Raw genomic sequence first — 16423 nt, forward strand, 5'->3', positions numbered from 1 at the left:
CTGCTGCTGCTGCTGCTAAGTCACTTCAGTCGTGTCTGACTCTGTGCAACCCCATAGACGGCAGCCCACCAGGCTCCCCCATCCCTGGGATTCTCCAGGCAAGAACACTGGAGTGGGTTGCCATTTCCTTCTCTAATGCATGAAACTGAAAAGTGAAAGTGAAGTTGCTTAGTCATGTCCTACTCTTAGCGACCCCATGGACTGCAGCCTACCAGGCTCCTCCGTCCATGGGATTTTCCAGGCAAGCCTACTGGAGTGGGTTGCCATTGCCTTCTCCAAGTACATACTTCATCTGGTATAAAATGGGAAGACCACTCAGATCCCCACAGAAGATAAAATAATTTAAAAGACAGGTCGGTGGGTGGTTGTGCTGCCACATGGAACTTCATAAAGATAGTGAGCTTTCCTACTTCTCTTGGACTGCTCTAACAATCCATGCATATGGAAATTCCTGAGGTTTTTTTAATTTTTAAGGCAGAACTATGAATAGAATTTTACCTGGAATTTGTTTAAGACCTGTGATCCTGAAATGGACAGAGGAGCCTGGCAAGTTAGTCTGTGAGATCACAGAAGAGTGGGATACAACTTAGTGACTAAACGACAACAATCCTTAACTGAAATGTTCCAGTCTACAGCAAGCATACAGATTGTTGATGGTAGACTACAGAGACAACTGAAATGTAACAATTATCAAAAATTTAAATTGCATTCGTTTCCTTTGTTTTCCTCTCTCTGCTCCACTCACTCCTTCATCATAGGGAGGAATGGAACTTTATATTTAATGAGCCCTCTTTCAAAGTTGTGAAGATAAGATACTTAAAGGGTGAACAGTAGGTTTGGAATAAGACCTTGGTCTCAGGGTCATGATAAGGGGGCTAAAGTCATTTTGTTTTAGGAGCTGCACTGTGTGTATCTTGGGTACTGGCCCAGGTCCAATCACAGGGTGCTAAGTTAATCTAACTCTACCATATGAACATGAAAATGATCCCTTTTTGTTTTTGTAATCAGCTTTTGCTTGCATTTTTCAGGTGGTCCCTTGCAAACCATGAATACTTTGCACTGCAGCATGCTGATAGTTCAAACTTCTATATCACAGAAAAGGTAGGTCAACCATGTTATTTAATCTGGAACACTTATATTTAAAGGAAATTAAAACATTGCTGATGTTTTCTCTGCTCAAGATTAAACATGCTGGTCTAAATTTTACATCTCTACCATCCACGAAAACAGAGTCTGCAAAGCAACCAACCGCTACTTTAGTATTAACAAGGGGCTATTTAGCCCATTGAAGAGTAAAGACCAAATATGTTTCTGTGTTCTGTTTTAGCAACAGCATTTGCCTTCTAACAGTGAATTTACTAATTATCTCTCTTTCTTATTGCTTGGTTTAAGCATTTATTTGATACTTAATGACTTAGTCAAGCTTTCCTTTCTCAGACTTTTTTTTCCCAGAATAACTTTTAAGCCCCTGCTTAAAGTTATTGAAACAATGACAAAAACCATTTTGAAGGTGGCATTGCGTAGGCATTGAGTGTTCTGTGGTTCATGCGAACTCTGCTTTCTTCATGGGTGATTTTAACTAGGAAACTTGGAAGTGAGAGAAGGATTGTGAATACTACAGTGGCTCTAGCAGCAAGTACAATTAATATCCTAGAGATTTCTGTTAGGAGAAGGGAAAAGTAACATTTATTGAGCACCTGCTGTGTGCCAGAAACTGGGCCTGCCTCGTTACATCTGTTTGTTAGTTTCATCCTCAAGACTAGCCTGTGGTGGAAACTGCATTGGCTTTGGTTAACAGATAAGAAACTGAATCATAGCAGTCAGATGGCTTGGCTAATATCTCAGGAGTGATGAACCATAGAACCAAGAAGCCAATTCAGATCTTCGTGCTTGTATCACTTTTCCTTTTGGGAATTTCTGTAGAAGTTTAGTATTCAGCTCAGTTTTATGGAGAGCTCACTGATATGTGTAGAAGCCAAAATGGTCCTCATGGAACTGATAGCCTTCTGGGGTTGGTGAGGAGGAAGAGGATGGCTCTGTGAACAGTTTTCATCACAATAAATTGGTCAGCTCTGGGACAGAAATGAATATAGAATGCTCCAAGAAAAGGGAGAATCAGGGGACCTATGGCTCCTGGATTGTTTGTCCCAATCCTTAGAGCGATCTTAAGTTTCCCTGTGAATCAAATGGTGGGGGAAGGTGGAAACACTAATAGGATCTGTCCCACTGTGACTGCCCTCTCTACCCTGAGGATGGAGGGAGGCAGCAAGTGTTCAGTCCAGCCCGAAGGGAAGACAGCCAGAAGCCTGGAAATGCTCCTTAGAAATTGCTTATTCTTCCCAGATGGGTCCTGGAATTTTCATAACTGATCATGTTTTCCTCTGTACACTGATGGCCAGAAAACTGAGAGTTAACATGTAGACTAGATTTCCTGGCCTATGTTGTCTTTATTACTTGTACTTGTTCCTTTGATTTATTCCATAAACACTCAATTTTGTGTCTTTCTTTTCTTCTTGCTTCACTTTCTTAAGATTTTTCATTTATTTTATACTTATATAATCTGCATGCTATTTGTGAGATAAAAAGGATGTAAATAAATAAAAGTTAAATGCTAACAGTTGAATGTATTGTTGTTGATTCCCTTAAACAGAAGACTGTCTCACTTTACTTTGATTCACCTTTTAAAGGTAACTAAAATATTGTGACTTTGGGGGTATATTGGAAAAGACTGAATGGCTTTCTACTATTTAGGATATGATATGAAAAAATTTAAAAATTATTAAGTGATGAAAATATAGGACAACAGATATTACAATAGAGTTTTTCAAATATCACCAATTAGTGGGAAGTGAAATCAATTTAGTTGGTTGCCATAACATTAAAAATTGGAATATAATAAAGTAGGCCAGAGTACATCACCCATGTTGTTTCTGAAAAACTTGGGTCATACACACACACATATATAATACAAGTATTTTGTGCTGGTTTTATACTTTAGGCTGTGGCCCAAAAGCCACTGAATCACAAACAGCTCTGCCTTTGAGAAACCGTATTGGTTTGTGTCCCCTGATGACTGTCCTATCTTCTGTCTTCATTGTCAGGAGACCTCAATGTATTGGTGATTGCTAACGATGGACTTCTCAGACCAGAAAACATAAACATCACAGGGTGCATCTTTTTAAAATGGAGATTTCTCAGATCCCAACCTCAGAGACTGAGGATGGGTGGGCCTTAGATATGGCCTAGGATTTTACACCGTAAGGGCCCTCTGTAATTCTGATGCAGGTACTCAGGGACCATTAGGAAGAACACTGCTCTGGGACCACTTTTCTGAAGACTTGGGGCCCCAGTGTTCCAGGCACTGTGCACCATGAACAGAAGTCACATGCCAAGTTTCATTTAGGAGGGTGTTGTTGTATGGTCAGTTGTTAGAATAATTTAAAAATTCATATATTGTTTATACTTTTATTCTAACTAACATTAATATCTACTCAGAAAATTCAAACTATGCAGATCAATGGGAAAATTATTATTTTATTGGGCATGCTAGTTATTTTCTGAGAAATCTTGTTTGGCCTGAGGAAATCCTTAACATTGAATTTAAAGGGACTGCCACCTAAATCTGTTATCAGTCTTCACTGCCCAATAGCAAGGATTCTTCCTTTACTAAAAGTTTAAGGAATGAGAAAGCTCATTTTTTGTTTGTAAATAAAATGTCATCACTCTTCCTCCTGCAGCTGTCTCTGGGCATAGCACATGCATGTGACATAGAATTGGACGCACACAGGGCAGGAGATGGACCTTGAATCCTGGGTCCACAGGGGTAAATCTGAGCCACCTTCAGTCTGCGGTTAGGTCCATCTAGTTCTTTGCAAGTATTCCTAAAAATAGAGTCCATTTCCCATTTTGAAGTAATGTATTTAGCATCATCTTGGTTACTTACAGCCCAGTGAGTTGTTAGGCAATATTTGTGTTACCATGGTAACCGGTGGCTAATTTTTGAAACTTGTGTATATTCTTAGTTACTGACTTTCCCTTGTATATGAGGTGGTTCCCCCTCCCACTGGCAGAGATAAAATATCACCTGTAATTTTAAAGAAGAAAAATTCTCCAGCTCTGGCAGGACAAGCTAACATATTCTGTAACTGACGGATGTTGACAGTCTTCTAAGATCCTCAGGAAGGCACCTCCCCTGCTTTTCTCATGTTATCCAAGCCCATTTTCTGAAATTGTCTTCATTTGCTTATTGGGCCATTAACTTTTGTTTTTCAGCACAAGGGAAAAAAATGTCATGTTGTCGAGCAGCGTTCAGCAGAAGCATAGCATGCAAATGCTTAGAGAACATTAAGATTCAGCTATTTACATGTTCAGATTCTGCCCCAGAAACTTTCATATTTCAGAGTGATGGCTCGGAGACAGAGAGAGAGAATACAAAATAAAAAGTGAATTGTGTATTTTTCAGCTTTATTGAGGTATACTTGGACAAATAAAATTGTGAGATATTTAAGCATATGTCATGGTGGTTTGCAGAGAAGGCAATGGCACCCCACTCCAGTACTCTTGCCTGGAAAATCCCACGGATGAAGGAGCCTGGTGGGCTACAGTCTATGGGGTCGCTAGGAGTCGGACACGACTGAGCGATTTCACTTTCACTTTTCCCTTTCATGCACTGGAGAAGGAAATGGCAACCCACTCCAGTATTCTTGCCTGGAGAATCCCGGGGACGGCGCAGCCTTGTGGGCTGCCGTCTATGGGGTCGCGCAGAGTCGGACACGACTGAAGCGACTTAGCAGCATGGTGGTTTGATATACATATACATTATGAAATGATGCTTATCTAGTTCATAACACAGGCATCACCTCTAATTATTTATTTGGTGAGAACATTTAAGTTCTTATCTCTTGCCCTGTGCTGTGCTTAATCTCTCAGTCATGTCCGGCTCTTTGCGACCTACCAGGTTCCTCTGTCCATGGGGATTTTCCAGGCAAGAATACTGGAGTGGGTTGCCATGCCCTCCTCCAGGGAATCTTCCTAACGCAGGGATTGAACCTGGGTCTCCTGCACTGAAGGCAGGCTCTTTACTGTCCGAGCCACCAGGAATACTGAGTCACCAGGAATACATCCAAGAATACTGGAGTGGGTAACCTATCGCTTCTCCAGGGAATCTTCCTGACCCAGGAATCGAATCAGGGTCTCCTGCATTGCTGGCAGATTTTTTACCAGCTGATCTACCAGAGAAGTCCTCTAATCTCTTAGCACATTTCTATACAATACAGTGTTATCAGCTAAGTCATCATATTTTACATTAGATCCTGAGACCTTAGTCATCTTATAATCTGAAGTTTTGTACCCTTTTACCAACCTCTTTCTATTTCTACTAACCCTTCAGCTCCTGGTAACCACTTTTTCTACTCTCTGTTTCTCTGTTTCAATGAGTTTTACTTTTTCTTTTTAAAAAAATTCCACAGATAAGGGATTCCATGAAGTATTTGTCTTTCTCTGTCTGACTTCTTTCCCTTAGCATGATGCCATGAAGGTACATCCATGTTGATACAAATCGCCAGATTGCCTTCTTCGTTATAATTAAATAATATTCTGTTGTATATTCTGCCACATCTTCTTTATTCATTCATCCATTGACATCTCTTAGGTTGTTTCCATATCCTGACTATTGTGAATAATGTTTCAATGGATATGGGAATTCAAATATCTCTTCAATATCATGTTTTCATTTCCTTTGGATATATACCCAGAAATGGGACTGTTGGATCCTGTTTTAATTCTGTTTTTTTTTTAATTTTTTGAGGAACCTTCATGTTTTCCCTAGTACCTATACCAGTTTACATTCCCACCAACAGCGTACGGGGCTTCCCTTTTTTTTACATCCTCACCAATATGTATGTGTTTCTCTGTTTTGGTTTTGATAACAGCTTTTCCAATAGCTGTGAGGTGATTTCTCATTGTGGTTTTAATTTGCATTTCCTTAATGATGAGTGATACTGATTAGTCATATACTTGTTGACTACTTGTCTTTTTTGGAAAAATGTCTACTCACTTTCTCTGCCCATTTTTTAAATTGGGCTGTTTTTTGTTTTTGTTTTTGCTGTGGAATTGTGTGAACTTGTTATTTAATTTGGATATTAGCCTCTTATCAGATATATGATTTGCAAATACTTTTCTCTGTTCCATAGGTTGCCTTTTCATTTTGTCAGTGTTTTCCTTTGCTGTGAAGAAGCTTTTTAATTCAGTGTAGGCCCACTTGTTTATTTAAGTATTCTAGTAGAATTTGTTTTCTGAAAAGATAATTTTATAGAGAGAGGGGGCTAAAGTGGGTGGTCCATTATCTTCATTGCAGCCTGATGATGCCGATATTATTATCTTCATTTTACCATGAGCAAAATGAGACAAAGAAAGATTATGCAACAACTTGTTTAGGTCATACAGATGGGCAGTGGTTGAGCTGAGGCTTCGACCCATGTGGGTCTGCCTCCAATCTACCTATGTCACCTCCTAGAGATCCTGGAGTCCCCACCACCTGGGCCCTAGTTTGTTTATGATGCCCTCTTTTTTTTTTGCTGACACTAGGCCATTGATCCTGATGGTATTAATAATTGCCTCAGGATAATAAATATAGGCTGTTACGACCTGTGAGCATTGGTTACCAGCTTTAGTCTGTGTGCATGCTCAGACGCTCAGTCATGTCCAACTCTGCGACTCCATGGAAAATAACCCACCAGGCTTCTCTGTCCGTGGGCTTCTTCAGGCAAGAATACTGGAGTGGGTTGCCATTTCCTCCTCCAGGGGATCTTTCTGACCCAGGGATTGAACTCACATCTCCTTCATTGGCAGGTGGATACTTTACCACTGAGCCACCCTATTATGACCTCCTTATTCCTTAAGAAGATGGCATGGAGGAAGTTATAAGAGATAGTCCTCTACTCAGTAGAGATTAGCAAACACATTTTCATTTGCCTTTGGTCTGGATTGTCTAAGGTAGTATTATTACATTAATACCATATTTTTTAAGGAAACAGGAAAATTGCCTTGTTATCCTTGACCCTAAGCATGCAGACAGGTAGGTTCCCTGAAAGCACGGGGCATGGTAGAAGGCACCTTTAGGAGATCATGTACTTGTGGACCCTTGAAGTTCTCTCACAATTTCACAGTGGTATTTGGTCCCCCTGTGCTAAGACCTATCTCAGAATGTGTGAAGTATAGTGATATACCTTGGCAGTATCTTATTTCCAGAAGTTCTTATTTTGTAAAAATAGAGCTAGCCATGACTCATTCAGACTCCTCTTTGAAGCTGGCCCCAGGAACCTTTGGGAAGGAAGTGGGGCCTTTTGAAGGGCACCCCTTTTTAGTGCCATTCCTACCTCCTAGATGCTCTGGGTTCTCAGACAGGCCTTGAGCTTCCCAGAATCCCTGGGCAGACAGGGATTGTATATCCGTGGTACTTGTGTGTCTGACTTGGGTCAGGAGACCACTTAATTATCATGTGGAATTCAGTTTGATTATTGTGAACTATCGAGCTTTGGGCACTATAAATAGTTCAGTGAGATGAGTTCCTTTCATTCTCTGTATCCATGGATCTCAGGGTTTAGTGGGGGAGAAAACATTGAAGTGAGCACAGGTTTTGAGAAAGAAGAGGAAGGAATCAAGTTATTATATAAGAGAGGAGGAATCCAAAAGGTCCTGAAGTGGGCTAACCATGTCTGATAAGAGAAGCTAACGGGAAAAGTAGTCATTCAAAGACAGACATCTGCTTGTGTGTTTTAAGCACTTTGGCAGGTGAGCTGGGGCGTTAGTTGAGGAATGGTAACAACTGTCCCGAACATGTGTTGGATCCTTGCTTTGTGGCAGGCACTAAGCTTAGCGCTTCACATGGGCTCTTTGTTGTACTTGAGTCTTCACAGGAAGCTTGTGAACCGGGTTTTATTGGTACCTGCTCCATTCTACAGAGGGCACAACTGAGGCTCAGGGGATGCCAGTAACAGATCAGGGATGGGCTCAGGAAGTCTGACTGAAGAGCCAGTGTTCCGCGCTCTTGGGCCATGCTGTGGGACAGGCAGGAATCTCGGCAGTTCTCAGCATGCTGTGCCACAGATGGAAGTCACACCGGTTCTTGGTGCTGGAGATGGAAATCCATCTTTCCATCCTCTCTTCTACCTCCCTAGCTTCCTCTACTGACAGTCCTTATTCTGCTACCTCTTGGTCCTCCAACAAGCATTTGATCCTGTTTATATCCATGACCCAATAACTCAATTGCATCGGCATTGCTGAACAAAGTAATCAGCCTTAGAAATTCCCCAGAGATACACACATTACCAGCAGAATTTCTTTTCCCTTTGGAACAAGTTTGGTGAGCCCAAGGGAGCTGGTTCCATCCCTATGTGGGCAGGTTGGCTTTGTACAGAGACAGTGGGTGGTGCATCTCAGCTAGGTTGGTTGACACTTCGCACAAGGGCATGAGTCCATATTGGTCACCAAACAGATTGAGAACAGGGGTGTCATGTGACTGGCTTAAGAACATTGTTGTGTAAACAATTCAAAGCACTAGACATCTCTTGTGCATTTGGTTCATCTTTTAAAATTGTCTACAATATTGTGGAGTTTAGGATATTATTGGGAAGGAATTGGGGAATTTTCTTCTATATGAGTATAATGTGAAAAGTGTAAAATTGTTTTCAAATGATAAAATTACAGGTGATAGAAGTAATAGTAGGGTTTTTCGAATGGCTGGTCACCACTTGTTAGTGGTGTCAAATCAATTTAGCAGGCTGAAGGAGCATTAAAATGGACTATAATAGGATAGAAAAGATCAGGGTGCATTACACGTGTTGTTTTGTGAAATATTTGTTTCATGTGCTTCATATATAATATACGTTTAGTCTTATTTTTTATCCTGGGGTCAAAAATGTTTGAAAGTCACTGAAAATATTTACGAGGTGGGGGGATTCACTCGGGAGAATAAATACAAGTGATGCATATTAAGTAGTTTAAGGAAGTTTCACATTTGGAACGTGTTCTTTGTTGAAGAGAGGAATACACACACACAAACACACACCTGCACACTGACTACCATTGCCACCCAACAAAACACAAAGCAGACTGAGGTGTGTCTTTTCCTGGGAAGCTGCCCCTCCACTGGCTCCTAGGGGGGCATATGTCCCTTCTCTATTGCCCCCAACAGCTAAGGGGCTGGAAGTTGATGCCTTACCCTAGCTGAGCCCCACCCCCTTACATTCTCTCCTGGAAATCTGAACTTGAGAGGTGAGTTGGGCGATGGTGTTTGCTAGAGCGGAAAGGTCAGATGGAGTCAAAACTACTGTGGTGGCAGGGTGGATGCATCTTCCTACAAGGTGAACACTGGGCTGCAGAAAGGATTGAGACTTGAGATGGGTGGGGCTGAAGGCCTGTGAGGAAGTCAGAGGCGGGGGAGAGGGAGAGGCTTCCAATCCTGTTTCCTCTCTGCTCTCTGTTTTCTGTCTTCGAATCCCTGTGAGAGGATCTGCTGTGGCATTTCAGTTCTGCCCCTGAAACCACTGTACGCAGGTCTCAGTTACTCCTGTTCAAAGAATTTTCACTGGGACAGGCATTTTAATTTGAGTAAGCCAGAGCCCAGGAATGTTGTAAATTTCCTAACCCAGCTACACATCCGTACGAGCCATCCCGTTTTCTGCTGCCTATGGTGAAGATTCTGTATTTGTTCAATAGAAGCCACTGTGGCTGCCTCAGCAAGTTGTCCCTCAGCCAGGTGTGACCAGCATGGGTTTCCACCTGCTGATCCGGGGCAGCACCTCCAGGACTGGCACTCAGCAGGCAGGGACGGGCAAAGAAAGATCCGGGACTGGCACTCAGCAGGCAGGAACGGGCAGAGAAAGATGTTCCTGCTTTTCAGCTTGCCCTGGTCTTTCAGCTCTTCTGAGGCTTCTGACTCCCAGTATTTCTCTCTTGCTGCCCCTTTGCCCCATCACCTGCCTTTCTCACACTTTGCTGCCTGTCTCCCTTTGATCCTCACTCTACATTCACATGTGCCTTGCTGCTGAATTCTTCCTTTTTTGATTTGTAACCAAACCTGACTTCTAGTATGGATGCTCCTTGCCCTGTTGGCTACTTGTATGACTGTCACCAGTCTTTAGAAAGTACTGGACTCTTCCAGACAGGCTGCTTGTCCTGGATCTACCAGCTCATAATCCAAGGGAAAAGAGCCATGCATGCATGCATTTGAGAAAAGTAACTTGTACTGACCTCCTGTATGTGGCAGGCACTGTCCTAAGCTTGAGATTTTTTTAGCATCTTAATTGAGATATAACTCACACACATAAAAACTACCATTTAAGTGTGCAGTGGTATATATACAAAGTTGTACAGCACTTTATTTTTTATATAGTAAAGCTGTGTCATTTCTATTCATGGCATTTTTAAGTTCCAAACTAGCAGCTCTCAATGTAAATCATGGCCTCGTATCTAGAGATGTAGATCCAATAGATCAAGTCCGGGGTTCAAATATTTTTAACAAGTCCAAGTGGTACCACCAGTGCCACATTTGAACATTACCCATTAGAAGTGTGAGCAGCCTCTGGACCTTTCTCTTTATTCCTGCATGCAATGTATCGGCTGAAGAAAAATGCATGACCTAAAAGTTATCAGTTATGTTTTATTCAGGGGCTTTACTGAGGACAGGACACAGCTTCTCAGATAGCTTTTCTCCAAAGAGGTAAAGGAGGAACCAGGATATGTGGGAGTTTTTGCTGAAAAACAACAACAAACATTTAGTCAAACATCAAAGATTCTTGCTACTCATAGAAAACCAGGCATCTCAAGTTAATGATTTTAGTGCTTTCTATGTTTGGGCAGATGCAGAGTCTGGGCTCATTGCAGTTATTCTTTAGATATGCATCTTAAGCATCCAGGGTCAGTATCCTGCTTTTTTCTCTATCCTGAACTGCCCTCAGGGCACACCATGGAAACTGGCTGCTGTGGCTGATGACTTTATTGAGGGCAACATTTGTTGTTTACCAGAATGGCAGGCAGTGTTTTTTGCTGCAGAAGAAAACCCATACTATGAATTCTTACCAGCTTGTAGCCCCGTGTGCTCCCTAATAATGGAGACAGCGTTCTGCTTGACTTTCACTGTTGCTGAGAGAGAATGAAGTCCAACCTCCTTCCTTAACCTGGCTGACAAGGTATATCACTGTCTAGTCCCAGTCAACACATTCAATTTTCTGCCTTTTTCTTGTTCTCTCTGCTTTAGCCAAATTGCCTTGATGTTCTCCAAATAAACTTTGCTCTGACTACCCTGGTAGCTGTACTCACCTGCAATTCAGTCCTGCCCAACCTCCCCCACTCCCTCCTATTCTGTTTCAGGTACTAGATTAGATGCTGGGTGTAAAGAGATGAAATGGCAGACTCCTTGCTTCTGGGGGAGGTGAGTCTTAATAAGGAATACACACGGGAAATAATGCCATTAAAAGAACTGCCATTTCAGGACAGTCAACCCTTCTGTCCCTACTGATCCTAAATTATCTGAGCTGGAAGAGACCTTGGGTGCTTGCCTGAAATAATCTTCACCCCAGTGTTGAAGATTAGTGTCTTCATTCAGTCCTTAGCTCTAAATCTCTTCCCTTGTCTCTGTTGTTGTAGGAACGATTTATTGTCTCTTAGTTTCATCTGTTAGCTAAGCAGGATCTGCATCTCTTTACTGTTGCCTTAAAGTGTGACTTAACTATTTGTGGGCTACTTTTTATCCCCACCCCCGCAAGTTGCAAGTACTTTACAGTCAAAACCTTCATTTTTCACCTCGGGGCCCCTGTACGGTGTCTCATGTGGTTCCTTGAACATATTCTATAGGTATTCGAAGATTGCTTGTGGGTTTTATGTGATGCAGTTTTTTTGTGTATAAGATAAAAGGTACAATTAGTTGCTTAATAAATTATGTATGATATTGGTTAATTCAATTACCGGAATATGCACATACACTTTCAGATTATTCACAGTGGAGGAATCCTAGAGTGAATAAATGAATCTTAATGCTCCTCTTAAGAGTCTTAAATCAGTATTACAAAGTTGGCTTTCAGTACTCCACAACTGATTAATTTTCTTTCCCAAAATAAGTATGTACGTACATACATGCACACACATAATATTTATACTGTGCTGGATGTCGACTAAAATTTTTAAAGATTCATGAGATTTCACAAGATGATACTTAAACCCAGTCCTATGGATTTCAGTACTCTTTCTTTAGAATCAGTGACCTGTTTTTGAGAACTCACAGCAATAGCTATGGGAAGGGAAAAATAAGAGACCCTCTAGTACCTCATGTTATACAAATAATTCATCATTAGGCAGGTGATCAAGCAGTAATACAGTTTCAAAGTCAGTATGATCATGTATTTTTGTTGTAGCAGACAACAACCTCTAAGAACCAAACTGTAATTGTGACAGAAAATTAACCCCAAATTTTGTGATTTATTTTGTTGTTCAATTCTGAGAAAGTGAGTTTTACTTTATTTCACCCTGGGGGATCCATTAATATTCTTGTGGCTCACCCATCTTTGGTTCGTTATCAGGCAGTTGACTCTGTTTGAAACAGTGATCACAGAAGAGCAGAGAGAATTCTAGGCTTAAATACATGCTTTAGAGTTTCTGTGAAGGAAAACAGGGCAATAACTTTGAAACCTTGTCAGCATTTTCTGTCCACCCCCCACACTCTTTTTCATTAAATGAAGGCGAAACAGGATAGTCGCAGTCCACTGTGGTGCACATTTTCCAATAACCAAGGAAAAAGTGAATGCAACTGTTTATAGTTGGAATTATATGTTCAAATGGTGAAAGCAGGGCTTCCTTGGTGGCTCAGTGGTGAAGAATTGGCCTGCAATGCAAGAGACACAGGAGATACGCAGTTTCGATCCTTAGGTCAGGAAAATCCCCTGGAGGAGGAAAAGGCAATCCACTCCAGTATTCTTTTCAGGAAAATCCCATGGACAGAGGAGCCTAGTGGGCTATAACCCATGGGGTCACAAAGAGTCGGACATGACTAAAGTGACTAAGCCCATAGCACACATGGTGAAAGCAAGTCACTAAGAACAGAAGCTGTAGCAAGAGTCTTGACCAATAGAAAAAGCACTTTGGAATTTGTCATATTGTGTTTGCTGTGTCTTAGACCTTTCAGCTGGAGAAGGCAATGGCACCCCACTCCAGTACTCTTGCCTGGAGAATCCCATGGACGGAGGAGCCTGGTAGGCTGCAGTCCATGGGGTCGCTAAGAGTGGGACACGACTGAGCGACTTCACTTTCACTTTTCCTTTCATGCATTGGAGAAGGAAATGGCAACCCACTCCAGTGTTCTTGCCGGGAGAATCCCAGGGACGGCGGAGCCTGGTGGGCTGCCGTCTATGGGGTTGCACAGAGTCGGACATGACTGAAGCAACTTAGCAGCAGCAGCAGACCTTTCAGCTTGGGTAACAAAACTGCCATAGACTGAGTGTCTTCAAAACAGCAGTTGTAGAAGTTGGAAGTTCAAGATGAAGGCGCTGGTAGATTCAGCATCTGGTGATGGACTGCTCCCTGGTTCATAGGTGGTCATCTTGTCATTGTGCCCTCCTAAGACAGAATGGGAGAGACAGCTTTCATCAGGGTGCTAATCCCATTCACGAGGGTTCTGCTCTTATGACCTAATCACCTCCCAAAGGTCACACCTCCTAATACTATCACACTGAGCATTAGGGTTTAGCAAATGACTTTTAGGGTGACACAGTCTGTAGCACATGCCACATAAAATGAACCCATAAAATTTTATTAGCATCCCTTAGACCTTACATTTTGAGTTTCTCCAAGTCAGGAACCACAAGATTATTAATATTATTAATATTTACTATAAGGACATACTGGATTTTCCCCGGTTCAGTTGTCGAAGACAAAAGGACAGGATGATAGCCATATGATACTTGGGTATTTGGTTCCTGGCATGTTGTTTGGGATGGAATGATAGGTACTACTCGTGGGTTCCCTCAGACCTTTCTCACTCAATTCATCAAGCCCAACTTGTGAAAAAGGGAATATACACACACAAGGGTACGTCTGCATACATGCATCAGGCAGTTCTAAATTTCCCCAGGAGCTATCCAGCCCTGGCATTAAGCTTCAGCCAGCCAGTCACCCTCCCTCTTCTGGTATCTTTGCTCTTAGTGACTCAAACTAAACTGGCATTAGACTTTCTGAAGTCTCTGAAAACATTCATGGGGTGTTTTTTTAGAGTTTTGTAATTAAGAGTTTAGGAATTGGGCAGGAGCTATCATTTTAAATCATTTGGTGCTTTTCCTCCAGAGAAGACTTGGAAGAGTATATACTTATTTCAGGATGAAGAAAAAAAAAAAGACAGTCTCAGTTGAGTCATATAAATGAGAGGGAGCAAGAGAGGGAGGGTACTAACTGCCACCAGCATTACTCAGATGTCAGTGGGTTTTATGACATGTTATTTAATGTTTACCACTGACTGTTGGATAGAGGCTATAACAAGATGATTACACAGGCAGCTAACTTTTTTGCTTAGGCTCCCTAGCTTGTGTTTAGTAAGATACGGCTGCTTCTAGAATCGCAGGCAAAAGTAAATGCCAGAGGTCATGATAATTCCATGTTCTCCAGTTCAGCTATTACACCAATGAATGGATTGACTCAAGTACTGAAAAATTTAACTGTAATGTTCAGATACAGAACGAATGACACATGGGTTTCCCGCAAAGGCAGGCACTTATTTACCAAAAGTGACCCAGAGCACCCTTGTAAACAAAACAAACAACAGTCAAAAGCAAAAACCTGCATCAGTAGAGAAGATTCTGAGAATGGCTCTGTGACATACTGTATTTCAAAGTCAGAAACCTAATTGCAAATTTCCTGACCACAATCCCATTCATGTTTTTTTACTCTAAGAATGCGGTTTAGTTTTGAATAGCTATTGGACTATGTTTCTCAAAGTTTTAAGATAACACAACATTCTGTGTGCCAAAGGTAAGATAAAAATGTCATGAAACAATTGTCATGATGTTGTTAATTTTATTATTTTTTATTATTTTCTGTTTTATTTTATATTTAAGAAATGTTTGCTAGGACTCGTCAGGATGACTTCATGACTATCACTGACTGTGATCCAGTGTGAAAAGCATTTCGTTACACTCTTCACTCTACAAGGTCACAAAGTTAGATATCCTCACCTTTGCTATCCTAGTATCTAGAACAATGCTCAAAAATTTAATTAATGAAAGAATGAATGCTCACAGCAATAATATGTCAGTGACTCAAAGGCAAACTTGAGGAGCAGGCATGACCAAAAGGAGGAAGAGAAATAAAACGAAGATAAAAAGTTTGGTAGAAAGATTGGGAAGAGGGCAGAGGAAGGAGATCTGGCCACAACCCCAGAAAGGTGGTGTGTCTGCAGTGTTTTCTGGATATGGCCCTCTGTGACATTTGGGGTTTTAGGATGCCCACTTTCTACTGTAATCTGAGGTAAGTTGCAGTTATAACTATTGTAAGATCATTTCTTTTTTATATCCATAGTTCCCATTCATTTTTGCATCAAAAATGCCCTATGTTTAGTAACATAAAACAAAAACCTATTATCAGCAGAGATGATTAGTTATACTTACTGGGTCAGCCATTTGGACATGGCAAAGCAAGGATAACCTTTCTGTGATGATGTCTGGAGTCTCATCTGGGAAGACACAAATACCTGGGAGCTGACATCATTTGTAAGCGTCTTCACTTGTATGTTGGCTCCTGGGCTGGGATGACTCAAAGGCTGAGCTCCAGTGGGATTGTACACTGGAGTGCCTTCCTGTGGTCCTTCCATGAAGCTTGAGTTTCCTCACAGCATGGTGGCAATATTCCTAGGAGCTTCCTGGAAGGGCCCTTCCTGAGAACCAATATTCCAGGAGAATAAAGCAGAAGATGTTTGACACTTTATGACCTAGACTGGTAAGTTCTGCCGAAGCTTCTGCTGTAGTCTATTGCTGAAAACAGTTCTAAGCCTGCCCAGACTCAAGGGGAGAAGATATGGGTCCCTCCTCTCTATGGAAAAGATGGCAAACAACTTTGGGGCTTTTTAATTAAACCACCACATACCACGTCACTTTACCTTTCTCCTTCAGGGAAAAGCTGTTAGTGGAGTTACTATTTTCCAGAAGTTATCCAAAAGTTAAACTCGATCTTTTACTTTTGCTAGCTTTTAATGTTTTAAGCTAAGAGGAAGAAGAAAAGATAGTTAAAATAAGAAAAATTGAAGAAAGTTTACATCGTCAAAGCATAGAGCATTAACAATGTGATTTTTCACGTTGACAAAGGGTACAGGTGGAGGAATGATATATTGCTTCTTTTTCTTAAGGGTGGCAGGAGGAAGCTGGGTAAGCTGAGCAAGTGTTCAGAG

General features: G+C 41.5%; 1 protein-coding gene across 7 annotated transcripts in view; it reads left to right on the forward strand.

Moving 5' to 3' along the window:
* The window catches only part of ELMO1 (engulfment and cell motility 1), a 583742-nt gene that overhangs the window by 141821 nt on the left and 425498 nt on the right, over positions 1 to 16423 (forward strand). For all 7 annotated transcript variants that reach the window (XM_081534200.1, XM_081534196.1, XM_081534197.1 and 4 more), the window contains exon 4: positions 1029 to 1101. Coding sequence is in view for 4 of the 7 variants with exons in the window: in XM_081534196.1 (XP_081390322.1) it covers positions 1029 to 1101 (73 nt within the window). In the remaining 3 variants the exon portion in view is untranslated. The remainder of the gene's footprint in view (positions 1 to 1028; positions 1102 to 16423) is intronic.

The sequence above is a fragment of the Giraffa tippelskirchi genome, chromosome 10 (assembly GCF_054371585.1).
Source record: "Giraffa tippelskirchi isolate mGirTip1 chromosome 10, T2T-mGirTip1v1.2.pri, whole genome shotgun sequence".
NCBI classification, from domain to species: domain Eukaryota; kingdom Metazoa; phylum Chordata; class Mammalia; order Artiodactyla; family Giraffidae; genus Giraffa; species Giraffa tippelskirchi.